This window comes from Ictidomys tridecemlineatus, chromosome 2, assembly GCF_052094955.1.
Source record: "Ictidomys tridecemlineatus isolate mIctTri1 chromosome 2, mIctTri1.hap1, whole genome shotgun sequence".
NCBI lineage: Eukaryota > Metazoa > Chordata > Mammalia > Rodentia > Sciuridae > Ictidomys > Ictidomys tridecemlineatus.
Genome location: NC_135478.1, coordinates 3,373,073 through 3,393,678, shown reverse-complemented (window position 1 = coordinate 3,393,678; position 20,606 = coordinate 3,373,073). Strand labels below are relative to the sequence as shown.

Below are 20,606 nucleotides of genomic sequence, written 5' to 3'. Positions count from 1 at the left end.
CAGGTGCAGGAGAGCTGGGGAAGGACACGGCCTGCGGGCCAGCAAGTAGGAGGCTGAGGCAGGAGGACCACAACTTCAAGGCCAGCCTCAGCACTTAGTGAGGCTCTGCCTTAAAATAAAAACAAAAAGGTCTGGGGGTGTAGCTCACCCCTGGGTTCAATCCCGGATCCCACAAAAATATTATCAAAAATATTAAATTTGGGGGCTGGGGATGTGGCTCCAGCGGTAGCGCGCTCGCCTGGCATGCGCGGGGCGCTGGGTTCGATCCTCAGCACCACATACAAATAAAATAAAGATGTTGTGTCCACCGAGAACTAAAAAATAAATATTAAAAAATTCTCTCTTTTTAAAAAAATATTAATTTAAAAAACTTAACATAGGGATAGCGCTGCAAAAATAAAAAATAAAGAATGAAAGGAAAACATGAGAGTAACACCTGTTCCTTTCTGCGACAGGGACACGGAGGTGCTCCTGAGGAGACTCGGGGTGCAGGGCTGGCAGACTCAGCTGACCAGAAGCCGGCCCGCCACGTGTGCTCCCGTCCCTCCTGGAACCCTCTCGGGGACCTCCCGGGCTGCTGGCCGTGGCCTCCAGCTCTGCATCTTTCCCACCTTGCACTCTTTCACCTGGAGGACCGGGTCCATGAGGGCGGCCTGGACGTTGAGCGCGCACTTCTGCATGTCGAAGGTGGGGAAGGCGGCGTCGGGAAGCGGCGTCAGGATGTCCAGCATCCCCACCCCGGAGAACATCAGCACCGCCTCTGGGAACCAGACGGAGCCCTCGGGCAGCTAGGGGAGCCAGGCCTGCGGTGAGACGCGGCCTTATCCTGTGGCTCCCAACTAAAGACGCCCCCCCAAAGCAAAGCCTTGGGTCCCACGGCGAGCTGCTCTCTGGCTCCCAGCCTGGGGGGCCTCGTGGGAGGTGGCCAGGAGTCTCGCCTGGCCACAGGGCACCAGCCTCTCGGGAGAGTCAAAGGCAGCTACAAGAATTTGTCCCCAGGACACCACAGCCCCGATGCCACCATGGGGACCTCAGAGAAATGGTCCTCACATTTGTGCTTCACCCAATTAACTCACTGTAGTCGCCACCAGGAACTTCTGGGAAGCCTGGGGGGACAGAGGGGAGCACGGGAGACACGGCAGTGGGGGAGGGCTGCCGGGCAAGGCACTGGGAGGCCCCAGGCCAGCGCCTCTGTGGCCCTGGTGGACGGGCCGTGGACCCTGCTTCTCCACCTGTCAGATGGGGCAGCAGAAGTGACTTCCCCAAAGGGCTCACTGAGGACTCTGGGCAAGGTGACAGCCGGGACTGAAGGGGACCTCACAGGGGGACAGGGGACAGAGCCTAGGCAGGGGCTGGGAGTGCAGGTGGGTGGGAGGAGGGTTCAAAAGTGCGAGCAGGGAGGGGCTGGGGCTCGGTGGGCAGGGGGCTCGCCCAGCAGGCACAAGGCCCTGGGTCCACCCCAGCACCACACACACACACATGCACACGCACACACGCACACACACGCACACACACACACACACACACACACACACACAGTGCCAGTAAGGAGGATTTTGAGTGTTTCTGACACAAAGGAAAATGGACGGCCGAGGTGGTGGACAGCCAATGACGCTGGCCTGTCGCCCACTGAATACACACATCGGAGCACGCAGCTCAGCAAGCACACACATGAACAAGCCGCGGTGCACACACCTCCCCTGCACACGTGTCTTTCCATACACACACGTGTGCATCAACGTGCATCGGCTGACTTTAAACCCAAGTCCAGCGTCTCCCACACCCACAGACGCAGGGGGCCGGCTCTGCTGCTCCTTAGGTGCTCGGGTCTGGCCTCCCGCTGCTGCTATTTTAATAGCCCCGAGGAGCTGGCCTCTGGCCTCCCCGTCCCGAGGGCGAGCAGAGGAGGGGGAGGGGCTGTGGCCACTCGACTGTCACCCACCTGGATGATGGAGTTGGACAGGAATTCCAGACTCCCGAAGTACAGAGCGTCCTCCTTGGTCAGCACGGCCAGCGTGTGCTCATCTAGGACAGACAGGCAGACCCGGGTGGTGGTCTCTGGCGGCCTCATGGCCTTGCTCTGAGTGTTGCAGCGAGCACCCTCCCGGTGACCCACGGCAGCCACCCCACAGACACCTCTGGAGCCCACACGTGGCTTTAGGTAACAGGCACAAGCTGGGCTCCTGCCTTTTTCCTTCTGTCCTTTTTCCTGATCACAGCCATCGAATAATGAGTGTGGGCTGTGTCTCACTAGGGTGGTTTTTTTGGGGTTTTTTTGCAGTGCTGGGGATGACCCAGGCTTCCTGCAGGCTAGGCAAGCGCTCTCCACCAGCCACAGACAGCCCCCCTTAGGCTTCGACTGGCATTTCCCTACTTTCACATCCGCTGCAGCCTGATTTACAAAACCCAAGACTTGGAACAACCCAAAGTCTATTGACGAAAAAATGAAGGAAATGTGGTCCAGCCATACAATGGAATATTATTTGGCCTTAAAAAGGAAGGAAATTGGGGGCTGGGATTGTGGCTCAGCGGTAGAGCGCTCGCCTAGCACGGGCAGGACCTGGGTTCCATCCTTGGCATCACATAAAAATAAAGACATTGTGTTGTGTCCATCTACACCTAAAACATAAGTATTAAAAAAAGGAAGGAGGGGCTGGGGATGTGGCTCAAGCGGTAGCGCGCTCGCCTGGCATGCGTGCGGCCCGGGTTCGATCCTTAGCACCACATACAAAGATGTTGTGTCCGCTGAAAACTAAAAAATAAATGTTAAAAAATTCTCTCTCTCTCTCTTAAAAAAAAAAAAAAAAAAAAGGAAGGAAATTGGATGGTGTGGGTGTAATCCCAGCTCCTTGGGAGACCAAGGCAGGAGGATGGCACGTTAGAGGCCAGCCTTGGCGACCTTGCGAAACCCGATCTTGAATAACAGCTAACCAGGGCTGATGGGGCTCTATGTCTGGCATGTGCGAAGCCGGGGCTCCATTTGTTCCAGTCCTGGGGGAAAAAAACAAAAACAGAAAAAAAGAAAAGCACCATGTACCGTTGGGTTTTTTTAAAATAAATATATGTTTTAGGTTGTTGATAGACCTTTATTTCATTTATTTATTTTTTTATGTGGTGCTGAGGATCGAACCCAGGGCCTCACACATGCTAGGAAGGCGCTCTACCGCTGAGCCCCAACCCCAGCCCTGGATTTCTTTTTTTTCTTTCTTTTTTTTTTAGAGAGTGTGAGAGATGGAGAGAGAGTGAGAGAGAGAGAGAGAGAGAATTTTTAATATTTATTTTTTAGTTCTCGGCGGACACAACATCTGTGTTGGTATGTGGTGCTGAGGATGGAGCCCGGGCCGCACGCCTGCCAGGCGAGCGCGCTACCGCCTGAGCCACGTCCCCAGCCCCCCCCTGGATTTCTTATATAACTAATTTCTCTAATTATAAATTAATTTTAAACAGATAAATGGACACGGAGGATAGGATGCAATGTACAATTAGCAAACGGGAAGCACTGGCTTTTCTTAAAAAGTCAAGTGGTCCTGCAAATTCTCTCACTGATTGCCTCGGAGTCTCTAAGCTAATAGCTGTCTCAGGGGAAAATCATCCTGGAAAATCTCACTTATTGGACAGAACCTGTTCCTCCAAAGATGGAGCACAGGACAGCCCCAGGACAGCCCCAGGACAGCAGTGGCCCAGCCAGCAGGCCCAAGGGCGCTGGAGTCGGGCGAGCTGCTTGAGATATACATATTTGTGTGTGTGTGTGTGGGGGGGGACACAGTATCTTTATTCTACATTTCTGTGGGGCCGAGGATCGAACCCCATGCCTCGTGCTTGCTGGGCGAGCCTCTGCCCCTGAGCACCTCCCCAGCCCTTGCTCTGTGTCTTCAGAGACAGACGTTGGGGTCCTGACCCAGGAGCCGGGTGTGGCCTTGCAGACGCCCTGGACCCGCGATGGCCTCACCCGTGATCTCTCCCATTTTCCCGAGGGGTGGTCGGGGCACAGGGAGCCTCTGGGGCCATGGTGGCCGCAGCTTCAGTGGGCGGCTCGCTGGACCCCATCCAACCTGAGAAACGTCTGCATTTGGAAACAGGGTCTCTGCAGAGGTGACCTTGGTAAAAGGAGGTCGTGGGGGTGCCCTGGTCCCACATCACCAGGGACCTTGTGAAAAGGGGAACTCTGGATCCAGGGACAGACAGGGACAGAGGGAGGATGGCCACCTGCAGGTATAGGCTCAGCCGAGGCTACCGGAGCTGGGAGCGGAGGCCTGCCTGGAGGCTGCAGAGCGGGGCACAGACTTCGGGGGTCAGAGCCGCCCAGTCTGTGGCTCTTGCTTCTGGCAGCCCCAGGGATGGTGCCCAGCTGGCCCCGTGCCCTCGCTGAGGCACAAGCTGTGTCTTCCCCGTGTGCCTGCTTTGTGGCTGGGCTGCGTCAGGCAGGTCACTGGCTAATGGCCGGGCATGGAGGTTTCTAGAAGGTACCGGTAAGGCAGGCACGCACTGGCAGTGATGCTGTGGATGGAGATGTTGAGTCTGGAGATGGAAGTGGACAGAACCTGGGATCCTTTGTGCACCTGGACAGTTTCGAAGAGCTGACCTGGGGGGGACAGGGGAGAGTCATAAGGACCCGTGAGCATCCTAGGCGCTGAGACCAGGGCCACCCCTGCCACCAGCCTCCTGCCCTCCAGTGGTGACCTTGCTCTTTTCCTGTTTTACTCCTCTGCAGCTCCAGGGGTCAGCCCACCGGTGCTCTAGGCCCCCACCCTTCATATTTTGAGGCAGGGCCTTGCTAAATTGCAGAGGCTGGCCTTGAACCTTGATCCTCCTGCCTCAGCCTCCTGAGATGTTGGAATGACAGGTGTGGCCTCTGCACTCAGCTTAGGCCTTTTAATAGAGATAGTGTCAATCAGGGATCAAACAGAGCTTTTCAGCTGGGTGTGTGTCCACCATGCGGGAGGCCCCGGTTCCCCCGCCCAGCACCAACAAAACCTCAAAGCAGTGCCTTCTTCCTGGGGTGGGCTTCCAAAATGGGTGGCCAGCCTGAGACCTTTTCTTCCCCTGGCAGGGTGGGGGCCACACCCACGTCCCCAGCTGCTCTGTGCCTTAGGATGCGGCTGTGTGCCCCCAGCCCAAGTGCTCCAGAGGCCCTCCCCGCGGATCCCTGGCGGTGGAGGGCTGAGCCACAACCACGGCGCTGCAGGTGCTGGCCAACCCCCACTGTCCCTCTGCTGGGGAGGTCCCTCGTCCATCCTGGATGCTATAAGGTGGGCAACAGCCCGCCCACCTCGTGGCATCACTGACTGTGGCCCCAAGAGAAGATCTGAGGTCTCCTGGTCAAAGTTGGGACCTGTGCCTGCGGAGCCTGGGGCTTTCGGAACCTGCCCACCCGCCCTCCAGAGCCGGCCAGGGAACTGGGGGGGACGGGTGGGTTTCAGTGGAGCGAGAACCTGTCCACCGGGGTCTGCCGAGGGGACCTGGCTCTGCTCCCTGTCCGGGCCCCGCATCTTGCAGGCCGAGAGCGCAGCCCGCTCACCTGAGTTGGGGGAAACCAAGAGGGTCTTCTCAGACCAGAGGATCAGAAAGCCTCTCAGGCCGGGGCAGAGGAAGACGTCCAGGGGCTGGTCGTAGCTGAAAGCCAGCCCCGGGCTCCGGTCCAGGGGCTGCTCCGAGTACACGAACAGGCCCTAGAGAGACCCGTCACGGGGACGGAAGCCACGTGTGGGCAAGCCGCGGCTCGCACACTCAGGGCCCGGCAGCACGCAGGAGGCCCTGACCCCCGCCACACACACACACCCCCTGTGGTCAGTGGAACTTGTCCCTCCAACCTCGGCCTCCTCGTGAAGGCCAGCAGGTCTCGGCCCGGGACCTCCACCGGGGAAGACTCTTCCTCCCAAGCAACACTGGGCCACGTCGGGGGGTCTGTGGGGCCTGGGGGGCTCCTGTGTGCGGAGCAACACCCGGGCACCCAGAACGCCCACCCAGAGACGGGCCTGGCCCATGTCCACCACACCAGGGCCCGAACCAACCCCTGCCTGCTGGGCGGGCCCTGTGGTCCCTGCTGTGCTGGGCTTGCGCTCTGCCCTCTAGAGGTAACCAGGCCACCTGGGAAGGGACAAATGCCTACATCGAGGCCTCGAGGACTGGACTGGTCACTGCGAGGTGGGCTGCTACAGGGCGAAGCTGTCCCGGTGTTCCGCCTGCTCACAGGCTCTGCCGTGGCAGGGCAGCCCGAGAAGCCTGGCATCCAGACGGCTTCCCTAGCTGGTCCCTCTCTCCTCCAAATCGCTGGCACATGCAATTTAGCTTCTATTCCTAAAATCCCTGTGAGGGGCTGGCTCTTCCACTGGGCAGTTTCCAAAGTCCCATCCTATCGGCCCGTCAGAGAATTCCCAGGACAGGGTCAGAGTCCCTATTGCACAACGTCAGCCTGACCACGCCTGTCATCCCAGTGACTCTGGAGGCTGAGACAGGAGGACTGCGAGCTTGAGGCCAGTCTCAGCAACTCAGCAAGGCCCTGAGTGGTTTAGCAAGACCCTGTCTCGAATTAAAAAATGAAAAGGCCTGGGGATGGGGCTCCCCAAAACAGAGAAGCATGGAAGTGGAAAGGGCAGGGGAGTGGTCCGGGTGCAGCGCCCACACAGCAGGAGGCCCGGGGCACATCCCCAGCACCGCCATCACCCATCACCCCAACAACAAACACCCAGCATCCTGCCACGTGGCCCCACCGACACAGACGCCGTCCCCCGGGAGACGCACAGTGCAGAGATCCCAGGGGACTGCTGACCCTGCTCGGGGTCTGCCCGCCCCGGCCTGCCACCCCCACCCAGCCGCTGGAGGACACAGACCAGCCCTGGGCAGGAGAAGTGCTGCGTTCCAGGGCCTGCAGGGTGCTTGAGAGACAGAGTGGGTCTGCAGCCCCCACTCACCCCCACGGTGCCGCGAGGGACTGTGGCTGGCACTGCCAGACGGCGGTCAGAGGAGCCAGGGAAGCACCAAGCACCAAGCCAAAAGGCGAGACTCAGCCTGCGCTTGCTGGGCCCACCCACACGGGTCGCACTGACCCATGGCACTTTCCCCACAGAGGTGCATGGGCGGGAGCCAAGGGGACTGGCCCAGTGGCCCCGGGTCATGTCCCTGTAGGGAGCACTGCAAAGAAGGACCCAGAGGCCAAGGGCAGGGGTAGGGGGCTGGGAATGGAGAGCCCTGGTGCGAAGCGGAGGGTCAGCCAGGTTCTGCCTCCTGCCCCACGGGGGACCTGGCACAGGCCCGCGAAGGAGCCTTCAGACAAAGGAACCGAGTCCCATGAGAGCGCGGCAGCCAGGAGGCCGAGGCCTCGACTCAGCGCCTCCCAGCGGCTCTGAGGCTCCACTCCCCCAGGGGGTCTTGCCTGGAAAAGCCTTGGACACCTGCGGCCTGGCTTGAAGGCACCACGGTTCTTTGGTTTTCAGTTCTGGGGGCCGGACCTGGGGACTCTCCACCCCAGAGCCACACCCCAGCCCTTTACGGTCTTCATTTTGAGTCAGGGTCTCGCTAAGTTGCTGAGGCTGGCCTTGAACTTGCAATCCTCCTGCCTCAGCCTCCCAGGTCACTGGGATCTCAGGAGCGTGCCTTCGGGTCGGGCACCTTCTTTCCTGCTCTTTTCTGTTTGTTTCGTTTTCAGTTCTGGGGACTGAACCCAGGGCACCTGACCACTGAGCTACGCCCCAGCCCGGCTAGCATCTTCTCACCTCTTTTTTTTTTTTCTTTAATATTTTTTAGTTGTCGACGGACCTTTATTTTGTTTACTTATAGGTGGCACTGAGAGTGGAACCCAGTGCCTCACACAGGCCAGGCAACGCTCTGCCACTGAGCCCCAGCCCCATCTCCTGACCCCTCCACCGATCCCGACCACAGGAGTCTGAGCCCGCAGACCGGAGCAAGGAAGAGAGGACCAGAAACATCGCCTCACCGCAGTGTGATGGCGCCAAAGGAGACGGAGGCGGGGCTGGGGGCTGCTCCAAGCTTCCAGGTCGACTCCTGTCTGGGATGGGCCACCTGGAGACCTTTCAGAGGCCCCTCCCCTCACCGCCGGCTCCCTGTGGAAGCCTCTGATGGGACAAGGCTCTTTATTCCTGCATCTCCCTCCAGCAGCTCCTGGGGACTGGCTCTCCCGAACTCCGGGGCTGCGCACCCCCTTCACGGCCTGGCAAAACCGGGGGTTAACCCGCTAAATCTGGGTCTGAGCTTCATTTTGCACAGGCCGAATCATCGTCCCAACTCAGTCTCACCCTGGATGGCGCCCGTGAATCCACCACAGGGTTCAGAGTTTCCAACGACACAGGCGCCACATTCGCCCTTCACCCCGGGAGCCAGGGAGCACTGCTGGGTGCAGGGGAGAGAGCGGGGAGCAGGGCCAAGTCGCCTACCTTCCCACTGTTCACGAGCAGCAGCCCGATCTGTGACAAGGAATGGAAGTAGAAGATTCCCCCTAAAGACCCGGCCAGTCCCGCCTGTGAAGCACAAGACAGTCCCGTGAGTACACACACCCACTGCTGTGACTGACGGTGCCTGCTTCCTTCTCCCTCTAAGTGCACATTATCTTAGAAGCTATAATGGAAGCCTTTCTTCTAGACCCACTTCCTGTCTGCGGCAGAGGAGCGGGTCCTGGAGGACGGCGGCTCTGGTGTGGGTGTTTGGAGGACCCCACGCGGTCCGGCCCTAGGAGCTGCCTGGTCTTCCACGCCGGGTGGATCCTCATTCCCAGCTTCTGGCTGTCCAGAGAAGCGTCCAGCAGCCACCCGCAGCAGGAGACCAAGGTCCGGGCCGTCCTGTGGGGGAGCGAGGCCTCTGGGACCCCGGGGCTCTGTGCCGACCTCTTTGGAGCAGTGCCTCGCACCAGCTGCACCGCCCCCTCTTCTCTGGCAGCGGAACCTCCAGGAACCTCGACTCGGGAGCAGATCGGCCTGCGAGCTCAGCTCCACGGGCACTGCCCGGGCTGGGGGGCAGGCGACCGCCCTGGCTAACGGGTGGGTGGGCCCGTCTCCGGGAGTGAGTCCACAGAGCACGTCTGCCACCTTCCTCCCGCAGGGCAAGGACGGCTCACCTTGCCACATGTGCTAATGTCATCAGGGCCACAGTCCGGGACGAGAGAGGGAGGACCGGAACCCAGACGTCACCCTCAGTGACCCGCAGGCCACCATGCCAGCGTGGATGCAGGAGAGGCCCCTTGTTGGCTTCGGGGGAAGGGGACGAGGGGCAGCCAGACGGCGACAGGAGAGTCAGGAGACCCACGCGAACAAGCGTCAACAGTGGTCGGCTCTTGTCCTGGCTCAGTGGCCCTGAGCCCAGGTAGTCCCTGAGCGGAGGGACCTTCCTGTCGAGAAGTCCACGGGAAAACAACTCCGAGGCGTCGGGAGGGAAGAGGGAAACCGTTGGGTTAATAATCGGGGACCTCAGTGATGCGCGTTTGCGACCACCCAAGGTTCATTCTTATCTTGTGACCAGGTCCCTCCAGGACTCATTTTGAATGAAATGTGTGGCCAGCTCAGTTCTGGGTTTTGCGGGGCTTCTTGGTAGGGCAGAGAAAACAGATTTGGGATGTTGGGGAGCGCGGCAGCAGGCCAGACTCCTCTGGACGCACCCCCAAGTGTGCCTTCTGAGTTACACCAGAACTTCCCACGCCCTTGGTGGCCTGAGGGGCTCTTGTCCTCTGAACTGCTCTGCCATGCTGTGTGACCTTAGGAAGGGCACTGCCCTTCTCTGAGCCTTAGCCCCTGGGTTCATTTCCAATGGCTGCCACGGCAGAAGACCGCATTCAGAACAGCAGACATTAAGTTAAGACAACAGAAATACGTTGGCACAGTTCCGGATGCTCAGAGTCTGACATCAAGGTGCCGGCTAATCAGGAGCCCCCAGAGCCTCTGAGGAAGAAGCTGTGTCCTGTGTCCCCAGGCTTCTGACACCAGAAACGGCCCCTTGTCCCAGGGCCTTCTGTGGATCCTCCCAGGTCCTCTCCTCTACCAGGACACCAGCCTGGACTTGGGGCGCGACCTACTCCATCCGGCTGCGCACACCATCTGGACTCGTCCCAGGGCCAGCACCCCACTTCCCAGTCGGATGACCACTGGGTGCACACACCCGCCAGTGTCCTCTGAGATTCAAGTTGAACCTTCCTCCTCGGCAAGGACGGTGAGGAGTGGGCTCCGTAAGGTGGCGGCAGGGGCTCCATCCTCCTCCAGGGCTCGGGCTGGAGAAGTCGCCCTCCCCTCTCCTGCTCGCCTGCCCTGGGGGCGACAGGTCTGCCTCCCTGCCTTTCCGGCCTGCCTTTCCTGCCTGCCCTTCCTGCCTGCCCTTCCTGCTTGCCCTTCCTCCCTGCCCTTCCTCCCTGCCCTTCCTGCTTGCCCTTCCTCCCTGCCCTTCCCTCCCTGTCCTTCCCTCCCTGCCCTTCCTCCCTGCCCTTCCTCCCTGCCCTTCCCCTCCCTGCCCTTCCCGCCTGTCCTTCCTCCCTGCCCTCCCTCCCTGCCATTCCTGCTTGCCCTTCCCCTCCCTGCCCTTCCTGCCTGTCCTTCCTCCCTGCCCTCCCTGCCTGCCCTCCCTCTCTGCCCTTCCTCCCTGCCCTTCCTCCCTGCTCTTCCTCCCTGCCCTTCCTCCCTGCCATTCCTCCCTGCCCTTCCTCCCTGCCCTTCCTCCCTGCCATTCCTCCCTGCCATTCCTGCTTGCCCTTCCTCCCTGCCCTTCCTCCCTGCCCTTCCTCCCTGCCCTTCCTCCCTGCCCTTCCTCCCTGCCATTCCTCCCTGCCATTCCTGCTTGCCCTTCCCCTCTCTGCCCTTCCTCCCTGCCCTTCCTCCCTGCCCTTCCTCCCTGCCCTTCCTCCCTGCCCTTCCTCCCTGCCATTCCTCCCTGCCCTTCCTCCCTGCCCTTCCTCCCTGCCTTTCCTCCCTGCCCTTCCTCCCTGCCATTCCTGCTTGCCCTTCCCGCCTGTCCTTCCTCCCTGCCCTTCCTCCCTGCCCTCCCTGCCTGCCCTTCCTCCCTGCCCTTCCTCCCTGCCCTTCCTCCCTGCCCTCCCTGCCTGCCCTTCCTCCCTGCCCTCCCTGCCTGCCCTCCCTCCCTGCCCTTCCTCCCTGCCTTTCCTCCCTGCCCTTCCTCCCTGCCATTCCTGCTTGCCCTTCCCGCCTGTCCTTCCTCTCTGCCCTTCCTCCCTGCCCTTCCTGCCATGCGAGGACACAGGGTCCCAGGGCTGAAGCAGCACAGGGGCACCGTGACGCATGCCCTCTGTGAAGCAGAGAGCAGCCTGGCCAGAGGCCAGTCCCTCCAGAGCCTTCGCCTGGCTGCCCTGCCCCAGGGCTGGGAGCAGCTTCTCTTCCTGGCCAGTCACCCAGTCTGGGGTAACTGCACAGGACACAGATGGCCTAAGGCTGTTACTTCTGAAGTCCGGAGGGACGTGCATCTTCAGGGGACACGATCCTACCCACTCTAGTTCTCCCACCTGTGAACTGGGTGCCACAGTGGTGGCTGAGGGCACTGTCTGGGTGAGGGGAGTGGACGTGGTGCAGCTCTCTGAGGTGCTCTCCCATGGGCGCCATGTTCGTACCCCCTTCCTTCCCAGTGTGACTCCCTGGGAGTGTCCCCCCACCCCCAAGCCAGCTGGACCCTGCAGAGAGGAGACTGCGCTCGTCCTCTGCCAGCCCACGGCCCATCTTGCAGCGGGGGCCTGTGTGTGAGTATCTATTTGCTTATGTTTTGGTGACCGTGTCCCCCAGGCTGGCCAAGCATCCTCCTGCCTCAGTCTCTGGAGCAATGGGGACAACAGGTAGGACATATATCATTTTCACTCTCTTGCCCAATTGAACATACCTGGTTTTTGAAGGTAAAATTGGTGAAACTTATTCCCCCGTTTTCGGAGGAATAAATAGTGGTCTGCGATACCTGTTCTCCACGCGAATATGCAAAAATGGAATTGTTTATCTCCTGGGAAAGCAACACACAGAGATCAACCCCTCAGGACAACAGCAGGGACAGCTGCCCCGCCTGAGCCTGTGCCACCCTCGTTTTACAGACTGGGTCTCGCTGACCCCAGGCTGGAGGGCGGCGGCCCTTCACGACGTGTCTGTCTGGCCGCTGACCAGCACTCGGTGGTGTTCGGGGCTGGGAAAGGAGCCAGGGCCGCGCAGGCCGGGCCTGTGCTCAGGACTCTGCTGCCCGGTGGCAGCCCCAGCAGCCCGGAGGCCTGGCCTGTTTCCCTCCTGGGCCGGTCGGTCCCTCCTTGGACACCTGGTGGACTGACGAGGCCCAGGTCCCATGGCCGGCCACTGCCGTCACTCCTTGGGAACCCAGGGTAACTCTGCCTAGTTCAGGTGGACCTGTCCCCTTCCTCCTAGACCCCGGGGCCACATACTCAGTCCCCAAGGACTGTGACCTCTGTGACCTCCACTGTGGGGTGGAAGGCAAACCTGACCAGCCCTGACACACACCCAGCCTTGTCTGGGCTTTGACTGTCCGATTTTCACCCACTCCCGTTTGGTCACTCCACAGCAGCCCATTCCCTTGTGGGAAGAGACATTCTCACAAAGGTGGGGGCTGCGCTTTCCTCCTCCCTCCTCTTCGCTTCCATCCAGACTCACCTGCCGCGCCCCTGATCCTCAGCCTCACCTTAGGACCACCCCCGGTCCATCTGCCAGGGCCTCCCATTACCCGCCCAGGGTGGACCTACTGTCTGGGATGTTTCAAGCCCTTCTGTCGCCTCACACTGTAGGGGTTCTGTGTTGGGATGGGGTCCCTGATGACTCCCCGGCTGTGACATGCTGGTTCCTGGGGAAGCTTCTGTGCCAAGGCACAGGATGCCCGGTTGCTATGGCAACGCCCTCTGTGCCGGAGTCTCATCAGCTTCCACCTTAACCTTAGGCACATAACCCAGAACAGAGGAGCTTGCTTGATCGATGACCACAAGGCTTCCCCAGGCTCCTGGAGCTGCCCGCCTAGCAGTGACCTCACACAGTGACCTCCCTGAGACCGCACAAAGCTCCTGGCCCTGCTTACGGTAGCGGCAGCTGTGACGCGTAACTCGTAACGCGTAAGCAGCCTTCCTGGACCCTGAGCGATAAAGTGGTTACGGTACTAATGACTGGCATAGATAGAGGTGGCCGCTGGACAGAGCCCCGCGGCCACCTCTCCTCCTCCGCACCTTGTCTCTGCGTCCTCTTTCTCTGAGATTCTTTACAGCACACCACACACCCGTTCACATCGTCTCCAAAGCCTCCGTTTTCTGCCCAGTCACAATCCCGCTCTCCCCCTTGCTGCCCCCCCTGCTGCAGGGCAGCCCCCTCAGCTCCCTTCTAGGCCCAGGTGTGTGTGTGGCCAGGCCTGCGCCACCCTGGCCCCGGGCCCAGGGCAGTTAGCACACACCCTCCTCCATTCCTGGGCTCCTTCTTCATCCTCACTGTGCCTCCTGTGGGTAGGCGACCTCGCCCTCCCCTGCCTCCTCCTTGAAGCCAGACTTAAAGACAGGTAGGTAGTTGGCATCAGCAGGGTCTAACCGGAGTCGGACACAGAAAATCCAGGAAACCAGGAACCACACCTGGGGAAATGTCCCCAAGGCCCCAAGCCCCCTAGAGAGCTGTTCATGAAGCAGCTCCCAGCAACAGGACAAAGCCCCCCGCTGCCCAGACTACGCCCCGCCCCATGGGTCCCCTGTCTCCCTCTGTGGCCTTCCCCAGCACCCCATCACTGCAGGATAGAGGGACCAGGACAGGAGCCTGGGGGGACTAAGAAGACCCAAGACATCCCTTCCAGGGGTTCCGCCTTTTGGGCCCCTTCTGCCCCAGGAGAGGTCTTTCCTCCGCTGTCCACTCTACCTCCCTGGCGAGCTTCTCTGGCGCCGTGCTCAGCCCTGGGGAAGCAAGGACTCGTCCCGGTCAACGGCGGCGACACCCTCCCACATCTATGCCTCTCCTCTCTGCCTCCCCATCTTCATAACCTGGCGAGCGCTCAGGAAAGTGGAAGGAGTCCCTCACAAGCAGCCTCTCTCCCTTCTCCACGCTGAGCCTTCCCCGCTCCTCCTGCCCCCCGCCCAGCTCCTACTTCCTCCAGAGACCCTCCTTCTAGACAGACAAGGGACCCAGAACCCTCCTGCCTTGTAAAGCCCTGGGCAGCATCTCCCTGGCCACAAAACACAGGGCCAGCAGGCTTGATCAGGGGCCTGGGGGGCGTCAATTTAACTTTTCCTTTGGCAACAACCCAGAAGGAGGACTTCAAAACTTTCACTCTGGGGCAGGGGGCGGGGGGCTGGGGCTCAGTGGTGGAGCCCTTGCCCAGCGCATGTGAGGCCCTGGGTTCGATCCTCAGCAGCACATAAAAATAAGTAAAATCAAGGTTTTGTGTCCAACTGCAACTAAGCAAACAACAACACTTTCCCTGCCTCTCCACCTCCCTGACCTCCCACGCCCATTTCACCTTCAGGTGGCTAAAAAGCAGGGATCGGCTCTCGGGGTCCTGGAGCCATGATGTGGGATCAACCTTTGCCCCGGGACTTATCTCAGGGGTGGCCCCTGGCCTGAGAACACGGGCCACAGCCTCTCTACTCATTAATGAGTCAAAGGAACCCACCTCTGGGGCCCCACTCGCCACCCTGGCTCCCCATCAGTGAACGGAATCCCCTCCTACCAGGGCGGCCTTCCTACCCCGACGACCTCTGTCTCCACAGGCTCCCCTGGGGGACGAGCCAGTCTCACTCTCCACGCGTGCCCCCTGCCCTCAGCACTCTCCCCCTCTCCTCCTTCCCTGCACTAAACTCTGGGGGAGCTCCCTCCACCCCCCCCAGGAAGGCCCCTGCTCCAGGGAACATGCCCGTGGCCCACACATGGCTCCTCCTGCCCTGGGGGGTCGGCCAGGCAGGGTCTGCTGCAGTCTCTGGAACCTCCCCAGCAACACGTCCAATCGCAGCCGAGCTTGGCGCCTCCTCGGAGCCTTCCTGGGCCAGAGGGAGCCCCCCCACGTCCACACCGGCTCCACCTACGCTGCCCACGTTCCTCTCTCCCACTCTGCGATCGGGAAGGAGCGGGGTTCCTTGCCACCAAGGGACTTCATTACTCATGTCCCCTTCAGGTCCCCAGGCTTCCCTCTGCCACTGGAACTGGAGGGTGGCAGCTAAGCAGCCCCCTCTCCAGGGCACTTCCTTTCCTGACCCCTCCTCGCCATAGCCTTCTGCTGACGCTGGCCCCTGCCTCATTACCTTGATTCAAGACCAGACTCAAAGGATCCCCAACCCAACCGTGAACCCGCGTCGGTCACAGGACTCCCAACCCCCACCAACGTGGGCGTCCAGGGTCAGCATCACCCCCGACCCTCACCACGGCCCCAATGACACCCCGCACCCCTGACAAGCGTCCAGAAGCCGCCCCTGCCCAGCAGGAAGAAGCCACAGAAGATTGACCTACGCCCCTGTCCCTTAAGGGGCCCAATAACAAAAACTGCAAGGTCCCTGCTTAGCATCGGGTCCGCCATCGTCAGTGACAGCTGCCATTCAGAAAGACTTTCGCTTTCCGCCCCAGGGCGCTTCTGAGAAGGGCTCCCCACTCCCTCACCCCAACCCACCCTTAACCACGGCTTCAGGAATCCGCTCTAACCCCTGAGCCTGCCCCATAAAAGTCCTGGAGCCCAAGCCTCTGTCCCCCTCTCCATCTAGGGAGGCGGCCTTTATTCCTCAGCTCTGGCAAATAAACTCCGTGGGTATCTCTGCCTGGCCTCCGTCCGTCCTTCCTTTCTTGCTCCCCCGTCTCCAGGGCCTCTCTTTCCTGACCCCTCTCCTTGCCATAGGCCTTCTGCTAAGCTGGCCCCTGCCCCATTAGATTGATTCAAGACCAGACTCAGAGGTCTCTAACCCACCAGTCCTGGGAACCAGCTTCCGTCACAGGACTTCCAACCCCCACCAACGTGGGCGTCCAAAATAGGAGCTGCTGCTCTTCAGGACAATAACCCCTGCCCACGGCCTTCCTCTCCTCGGTCTTAACACCCTCATTCAAGCATGGTCCAAAAGTACTAAACGCAAAATTCCAGAAATGGGTGACTCATAAATTTTAAATAACAAGCTTTTCTGCACAGTGTGACGCAGTCCCCTTCCCCACGCTCCCCTGGCCCGGGGGAGAAGCATCCCCTAGTTCGGCCGCGGGGGGAGGCCCAGCAATGGCTGAGTCCGGCCCCGGCCGAGGCCTTGGGACTGTGCGGTCTGTGGTGTGGCCAGGGCCGGGAACACCAAGTGCGTGGAGGCGTCCACCCGAGTCCTGAATGTCAGCCTGTGAGCCTGGCCCCTGCAGCCTGGTGGCGGTGCCTCCTCTGTTTGGCTCCATGGAAAAAGGGCCTAGAGGAAAGGCTGGGGGGCGCTGAGCGGAACTGGCCGGGGCGGAAGCGAAGCTGGGGCTGGCCGATGGCCGTGGCCACCTCTGAACAAAGCACGGGTGCTCCCCTAACTGGCCTTGCACCTTCTCCCACCTGCTGGATTCGAATCTGCTTCCTGGGTCCCTCCGCGCTGTGTGTGCCATCTGCCCCTTGGCCATCCACTGAATGCCACAGCTTCCCAGAGCACAGCCCCGACCTCGTGGAACAAGGCCCCAAACATGGGAGTGGCCATGTGGGCCACTGGACCCACCACAGAGGGGTCCAAGTGCCTCCTTAAGGGAAAAGGAAAGACACAGTGGGCCCTGCTGGGAAGGAGAGCCCCGCATCCTGCAGGACGCTGGTCACAGGAGGGGACCATCTCTGTTCTGTCATTCCTTATCGTTGCTGATCTCTACCTAAATCACAAGTTGGACTTTACCATGGGTCTCCACGTATATGAAAAATAGTTCACATAGACACCTGTGTGCTTAGTGTGCACGCGTGTGCGCACGCGCGCGCACACACACACACACACACACACACACACGTGTGGCCTCATGCTGTCCTCAGTGCCCGGCACCCTGGTCTCGAGACACGTGCCTTGCAGAGAGAACAAGGCTGTCTCCGTGGCTCTGGAGGTCATGGGGTAAAATGGCCTAGAACTGGGAATGGGCGTGGCTCCCGTGTCCATGTCCTGTGTGAGGCGTGACCACTGGGGAACTGGCGGAAGGACACCTGGGACTCTGGTCTTTTAGCAAATCCCTACAGTGTCTATAATTCTTCCAAAATGGTACGTTTGTTGAAACAAGATAGACAGGCCCACAGGGGGGGGCTCTTTGATCTGAAGTCTCTCCAGGGCCCCTGCCAGCTCTCAGGCCCTCTTCCCAGCTCCACGGAGGTGACGTCCCCGAGCCCGGCATGGGGCCCATTCATGATGACTTGTGTTCGGGACAGAGTGAAGAAGGGAAAATCGTAAATCGTGCTTACCGTGCAAAAGGTGTTTCCAACAAAACAACAATTGTCACCAGAGATGTGTGAAACGGGATGCTGAATACCTGAAAAGAACAGGTGATCGTTACATACCACTGTATACACAATCAGAGAACGTTCTAGAGTGGAGTGTGTCGGCCTCGACACTAGGGACGCGAGGCGGTCACCCTCAGCTGCAGGCCCTCTCTAGGCACCACAGGAGGCTCAACAGGTCTCCCCTCAGTGCCGTAGCCTCTTCCCCTGGCTTTGGAAATGGAAAGTGTCTCTGAACACCGCAGGATTCTAGTGAGACCTGCTGGCTTGCGGGGGACTTCCAGGGCTGCCGAATCCCAGGTGGGGCTCCCTTCTCTTCCTTTCATTCTATTTAAAAGCAGAGGCTTCTCCTCCAGAGCCACACAGTCCCTGACTGGTTAGGGAAACGCAGATCAAAGCCACGAGGAGGTGGCCCGCTTGCACCCCACGGGGGCGGCTGATCAAAACAGCAGAGGCCCAAGTGTGCCGAGGACATGGGGCAGGGCGATGGTGCACTGCGTGGGGCTGGGATGCTCGCAGTTCCCAGAAACCCACAGTCACGCGAGGATGCCGTTCCGCCCCTGGGGACACACCCAGAATCACTGACAGCAGGGACTGGGGAGGCCTGGCCCCTGTGTTCCCCGCAGCAGGCCGTGCCAGAGGTGGAAAGGACCCCAGTGTCTGCCCACCGGGGGCACGGCACCCACGTGGGAGTAGGCATGGTCACCACGTGGATGACCTCAAGGGCTTTAGGTCAGTGAAGACGCCGGAGTAGGAGGACACAGAGGGCAGGACCGCACCTGCGTCAGGTCCCAGAGTGGACAAGACATGGAGACAGGACAGAATGTGGGCACCCGGCGGGGGCTGCCCTGAAGGCTCCCCCGGCCACCCCCTTGCCGCCTGCACTGGGGTTCCCTGCTCTCCTCTTCAGGATGCTCACCGGGCCCCTAAGGAGCACTATGTGGGACTGAGCATCCCCACGAGACATCGGGGAGTCACTCTGGGCCCTCCTGGGTCCTTTCCCCAAACCCACGTCCTGGGGGTGTCTTCTGATTCGATCAGGCCGAGCTGGGGCAGAAACACTGGGTTCCCACCCTCTGGGACGAGGCTTCGGCCAATTTTCACTTGGGTCCTTCCCCCACCCCCTCCCTTCCTTCTTTTCCTCTTTCCAGTCCTGGGGCCGGAACCCAGGGCCTCACACACCCAGGCAAGTGCTCCTCCACTGAGCCACACTGGGGATGCACACCTGGCAGCCCACCACCCGGAGGCCTCGGCAAGAGGACTTCAAGTTCCAAACCAGCCTCAGCGACTCAGCGAGACCCTGACTCAAGTGCGGTTCCCCAGACGGTTTTATTTTGGGCGCGCACCCTTGGGTTCAATTCCCAGCACCTGGAGGTTGGGGGGAGACAAGGTGACATCCAGGGACTGACTCCCAAGTAGGAAGGCCATGTATGTTTCTGAAATTGATCCTCGCTTCTCAAATGTTGGCTAAACTCCAACAAAGTTCAAAAACACAAACCCACGCACCTGTCGCCGTCTGCCAGACATCCTCCTTGTAGGCATAAGTATAGACTTTTCCATTCACTACCAACAGCAGTAACGCGTTGGCAAAATGTGCTGATGTCACTTCTGGCACGCCCACCTAGAAAGGGGGATGCGGTTACTGCGCTGTGCCGGACACGGATCTGCTAAGCTGTCCCCCGACCCCCTGTCCGTCCTCATCTGTGTCTCCGGGACACAGCTCGATGTCTGTTGGACAGGGCCTGATGTCAGGCCAGGAGCACAGGGGCCAGTGGCAGAACTTCCCGAGCAGTGACTGTGAGGGTGGTTCTGCTTTGGCTGAGGACGATTTAGGGAGGACTTGAAATGACCTCAGGAAATGAGGATACCATCCAATCTCCGGGGCACACAGTGGAAGGAAGACCTTGGGCCACTATTGTGTTTCCTTTCTCTCAAAGAAAAAGCCCACTTTGGTAGTAGGAAGACAACAGGACCAACCCGGTTTTAGCTTAGAAATTGCTCTTGGCCTCAAAGGGCACGTTGTCAAAGAAACCTGAAACTAACAAAAGCAGGCCACTCTGATGCTTCTGAACTCTGTCTTCCCCTGAATATTACGAATCTTAAACATCCTTCAAACCATCTGGTAAAGTAACTACCGTCATGGATGTAGGGATGGTGAGTGGAAGGAGACTACTCTCAAAGTTGTCTTTCGTGAGAAAAACGTGTTTTCTGAAATAAACCATAAAAGAGTTAAATTAGGACGATTTCACACAAGAAAATTTAAAAAGACCATGAAGTTACTCTAAAAATGTTCTGTTCAAGGGAAATTCCTGTTTAGCCAGGAACCATCCAGGTAACACCTGTTACTGAATTTGCAGGAGCACCTCTTTATAGCTCTGGAATTTGATTTTGTTGTTTTGGTTTTGGTTTTTGGTTTTGCTACTGGGGATTGAACCCAATGGTGCTTAACCACTGAGCCACATCCCCAGCCTTTTTTATATTTCATTTAGAGACAGGGTCTCACTTAGTTGGCCTGGAACTTTCGATCTTCCTGCCTCAGCCTCCTTAGCAGCTGGAATTGCAGGTGTGTGCCACTACACCCCAACAGGGATGCAATTTTTTAAGAAAATCTTTTCAGTCTGCGGTCGGTGGAATCCACAGATGCAGGATGTGGACGCTCTGCTGTGACTGTTTTAGTTACTTGCTGCTCTCTGTTCCCCTTTCTCCAAGCCTAGCCCTAAGCGTGGACTCCCTGCAGCCAGCTAGGAGCAATGAGGGCAAAACCATCACTGCTTGTGTTTGTGGGATGAGTAAGTTTCAATGTAAAGGAAGGAGACGGTGAATAAAATGGCCACTTACCCTAGATACAGTGCTATGTTTTTATCACAAGCATGTTTAATCAACCTGGTTCCAGACTGAAAATACAGCACATCCTAGAGAGAATCACACAGTCTTAATGAGATCAATGCTGATAACCAGGCAATACAAGAACAACCCAATGTCAACATTACAAATGTAAAGGGTGAAATATCCATTAGGTAGGTGGCTTGTGTCAATGTCATTTCCTCTTTTCTTTTTTCTTTTTTTTTTAATGGCGTCTCATTATGTCCCCCAAGCTGGCCTTGAACTCCTGCGCTGAAGTGATTCTCCTGCCTCAGCCTTCCAGGTTACCTGCGACGACAGGTGTATGCCACCATGCCCAGCTTCATTTTCCTCTTTTGGTTTTAGAGTGTGGTCACGTCAGGTGTGGACTTTTCCTCAGTGTGGTCACT

The 20,606-nt window shown here is 59.1% G+C and overlaps 1 protein-coding gene and 1 long non-coding RNA gene across 8 annotated transcripts in view; one reads left to right on the top strand and one right to left on the bottom strand.

Annotated features, from left to right (window-relative positions):
• Positions 1-20,606, bottom strand: part of Catsperd (catsper channel auxiliary subunit delta) — a 41,927-nt gene that overhangs the window by 17,039 nt on the left and 4,282 nt on the right. For 4 of the 7 annotated variants that reach the window (XM_078034230.1, XM_078034214.1, XM_078034219.1 and 1 more), the window contains 11 exons: positions 20,194-20,267; positions 19,491-19,563; positions 18,862-18,976; positions 17,320-17,387; positions 11,818-11,931; positions 8,391-8,474; positions 7,934-8,167; positions 5,519-5,669; positions 4,487-4,582; positions 1,943-2,025; positions 612-788 (listed from right to left, as the gene is read on the bottom strand). In XM_078034230.1, coding sequence (XP_077890356.1) covers positions 612-788; positions 1,943-2,025; positions 4,487-4,582; positions 5,519-5,669; positions 7,934-8,167; positions 8,391-8,474; positions 11,818-11,931; positions 17,320-17,387; positions 18,862-18,976; positions 19,491-19,496 — 1,128 coding nt within the window. In that variant the 5' untranslated portion in view covers positions 19,497-19,563; positions 20,194-20,267. The remainder of the gene's footprint in view (positions 1-611; positions 789-1,942; positions 2,026-4,486; positions 4,583-5,518; positions 5,670-7,933; positions 8,168-8,390; positions 8,475-11,817; positions 11,932-17,319; positions 17,388-18,861; positions 18,977-19,490; positions 19,564-20,193; positions 20,268-20,606) is intronic. The other 3 variants (XM_040290628.2, XM_078034225.1, XM_040290629.2) reach the window with 3 other exon arrangements.
• On the top strand, positions 10,440-15,696 carry LOC144371692 (uncharacterized). The gene is made up of 2 exons (XR_013431689.1): positions 10,440-11,680; positions 12,865-15,696. It is a non-coding gene; the product is annotated as an uncharacterized LOC144371692 (long non-coding RNA).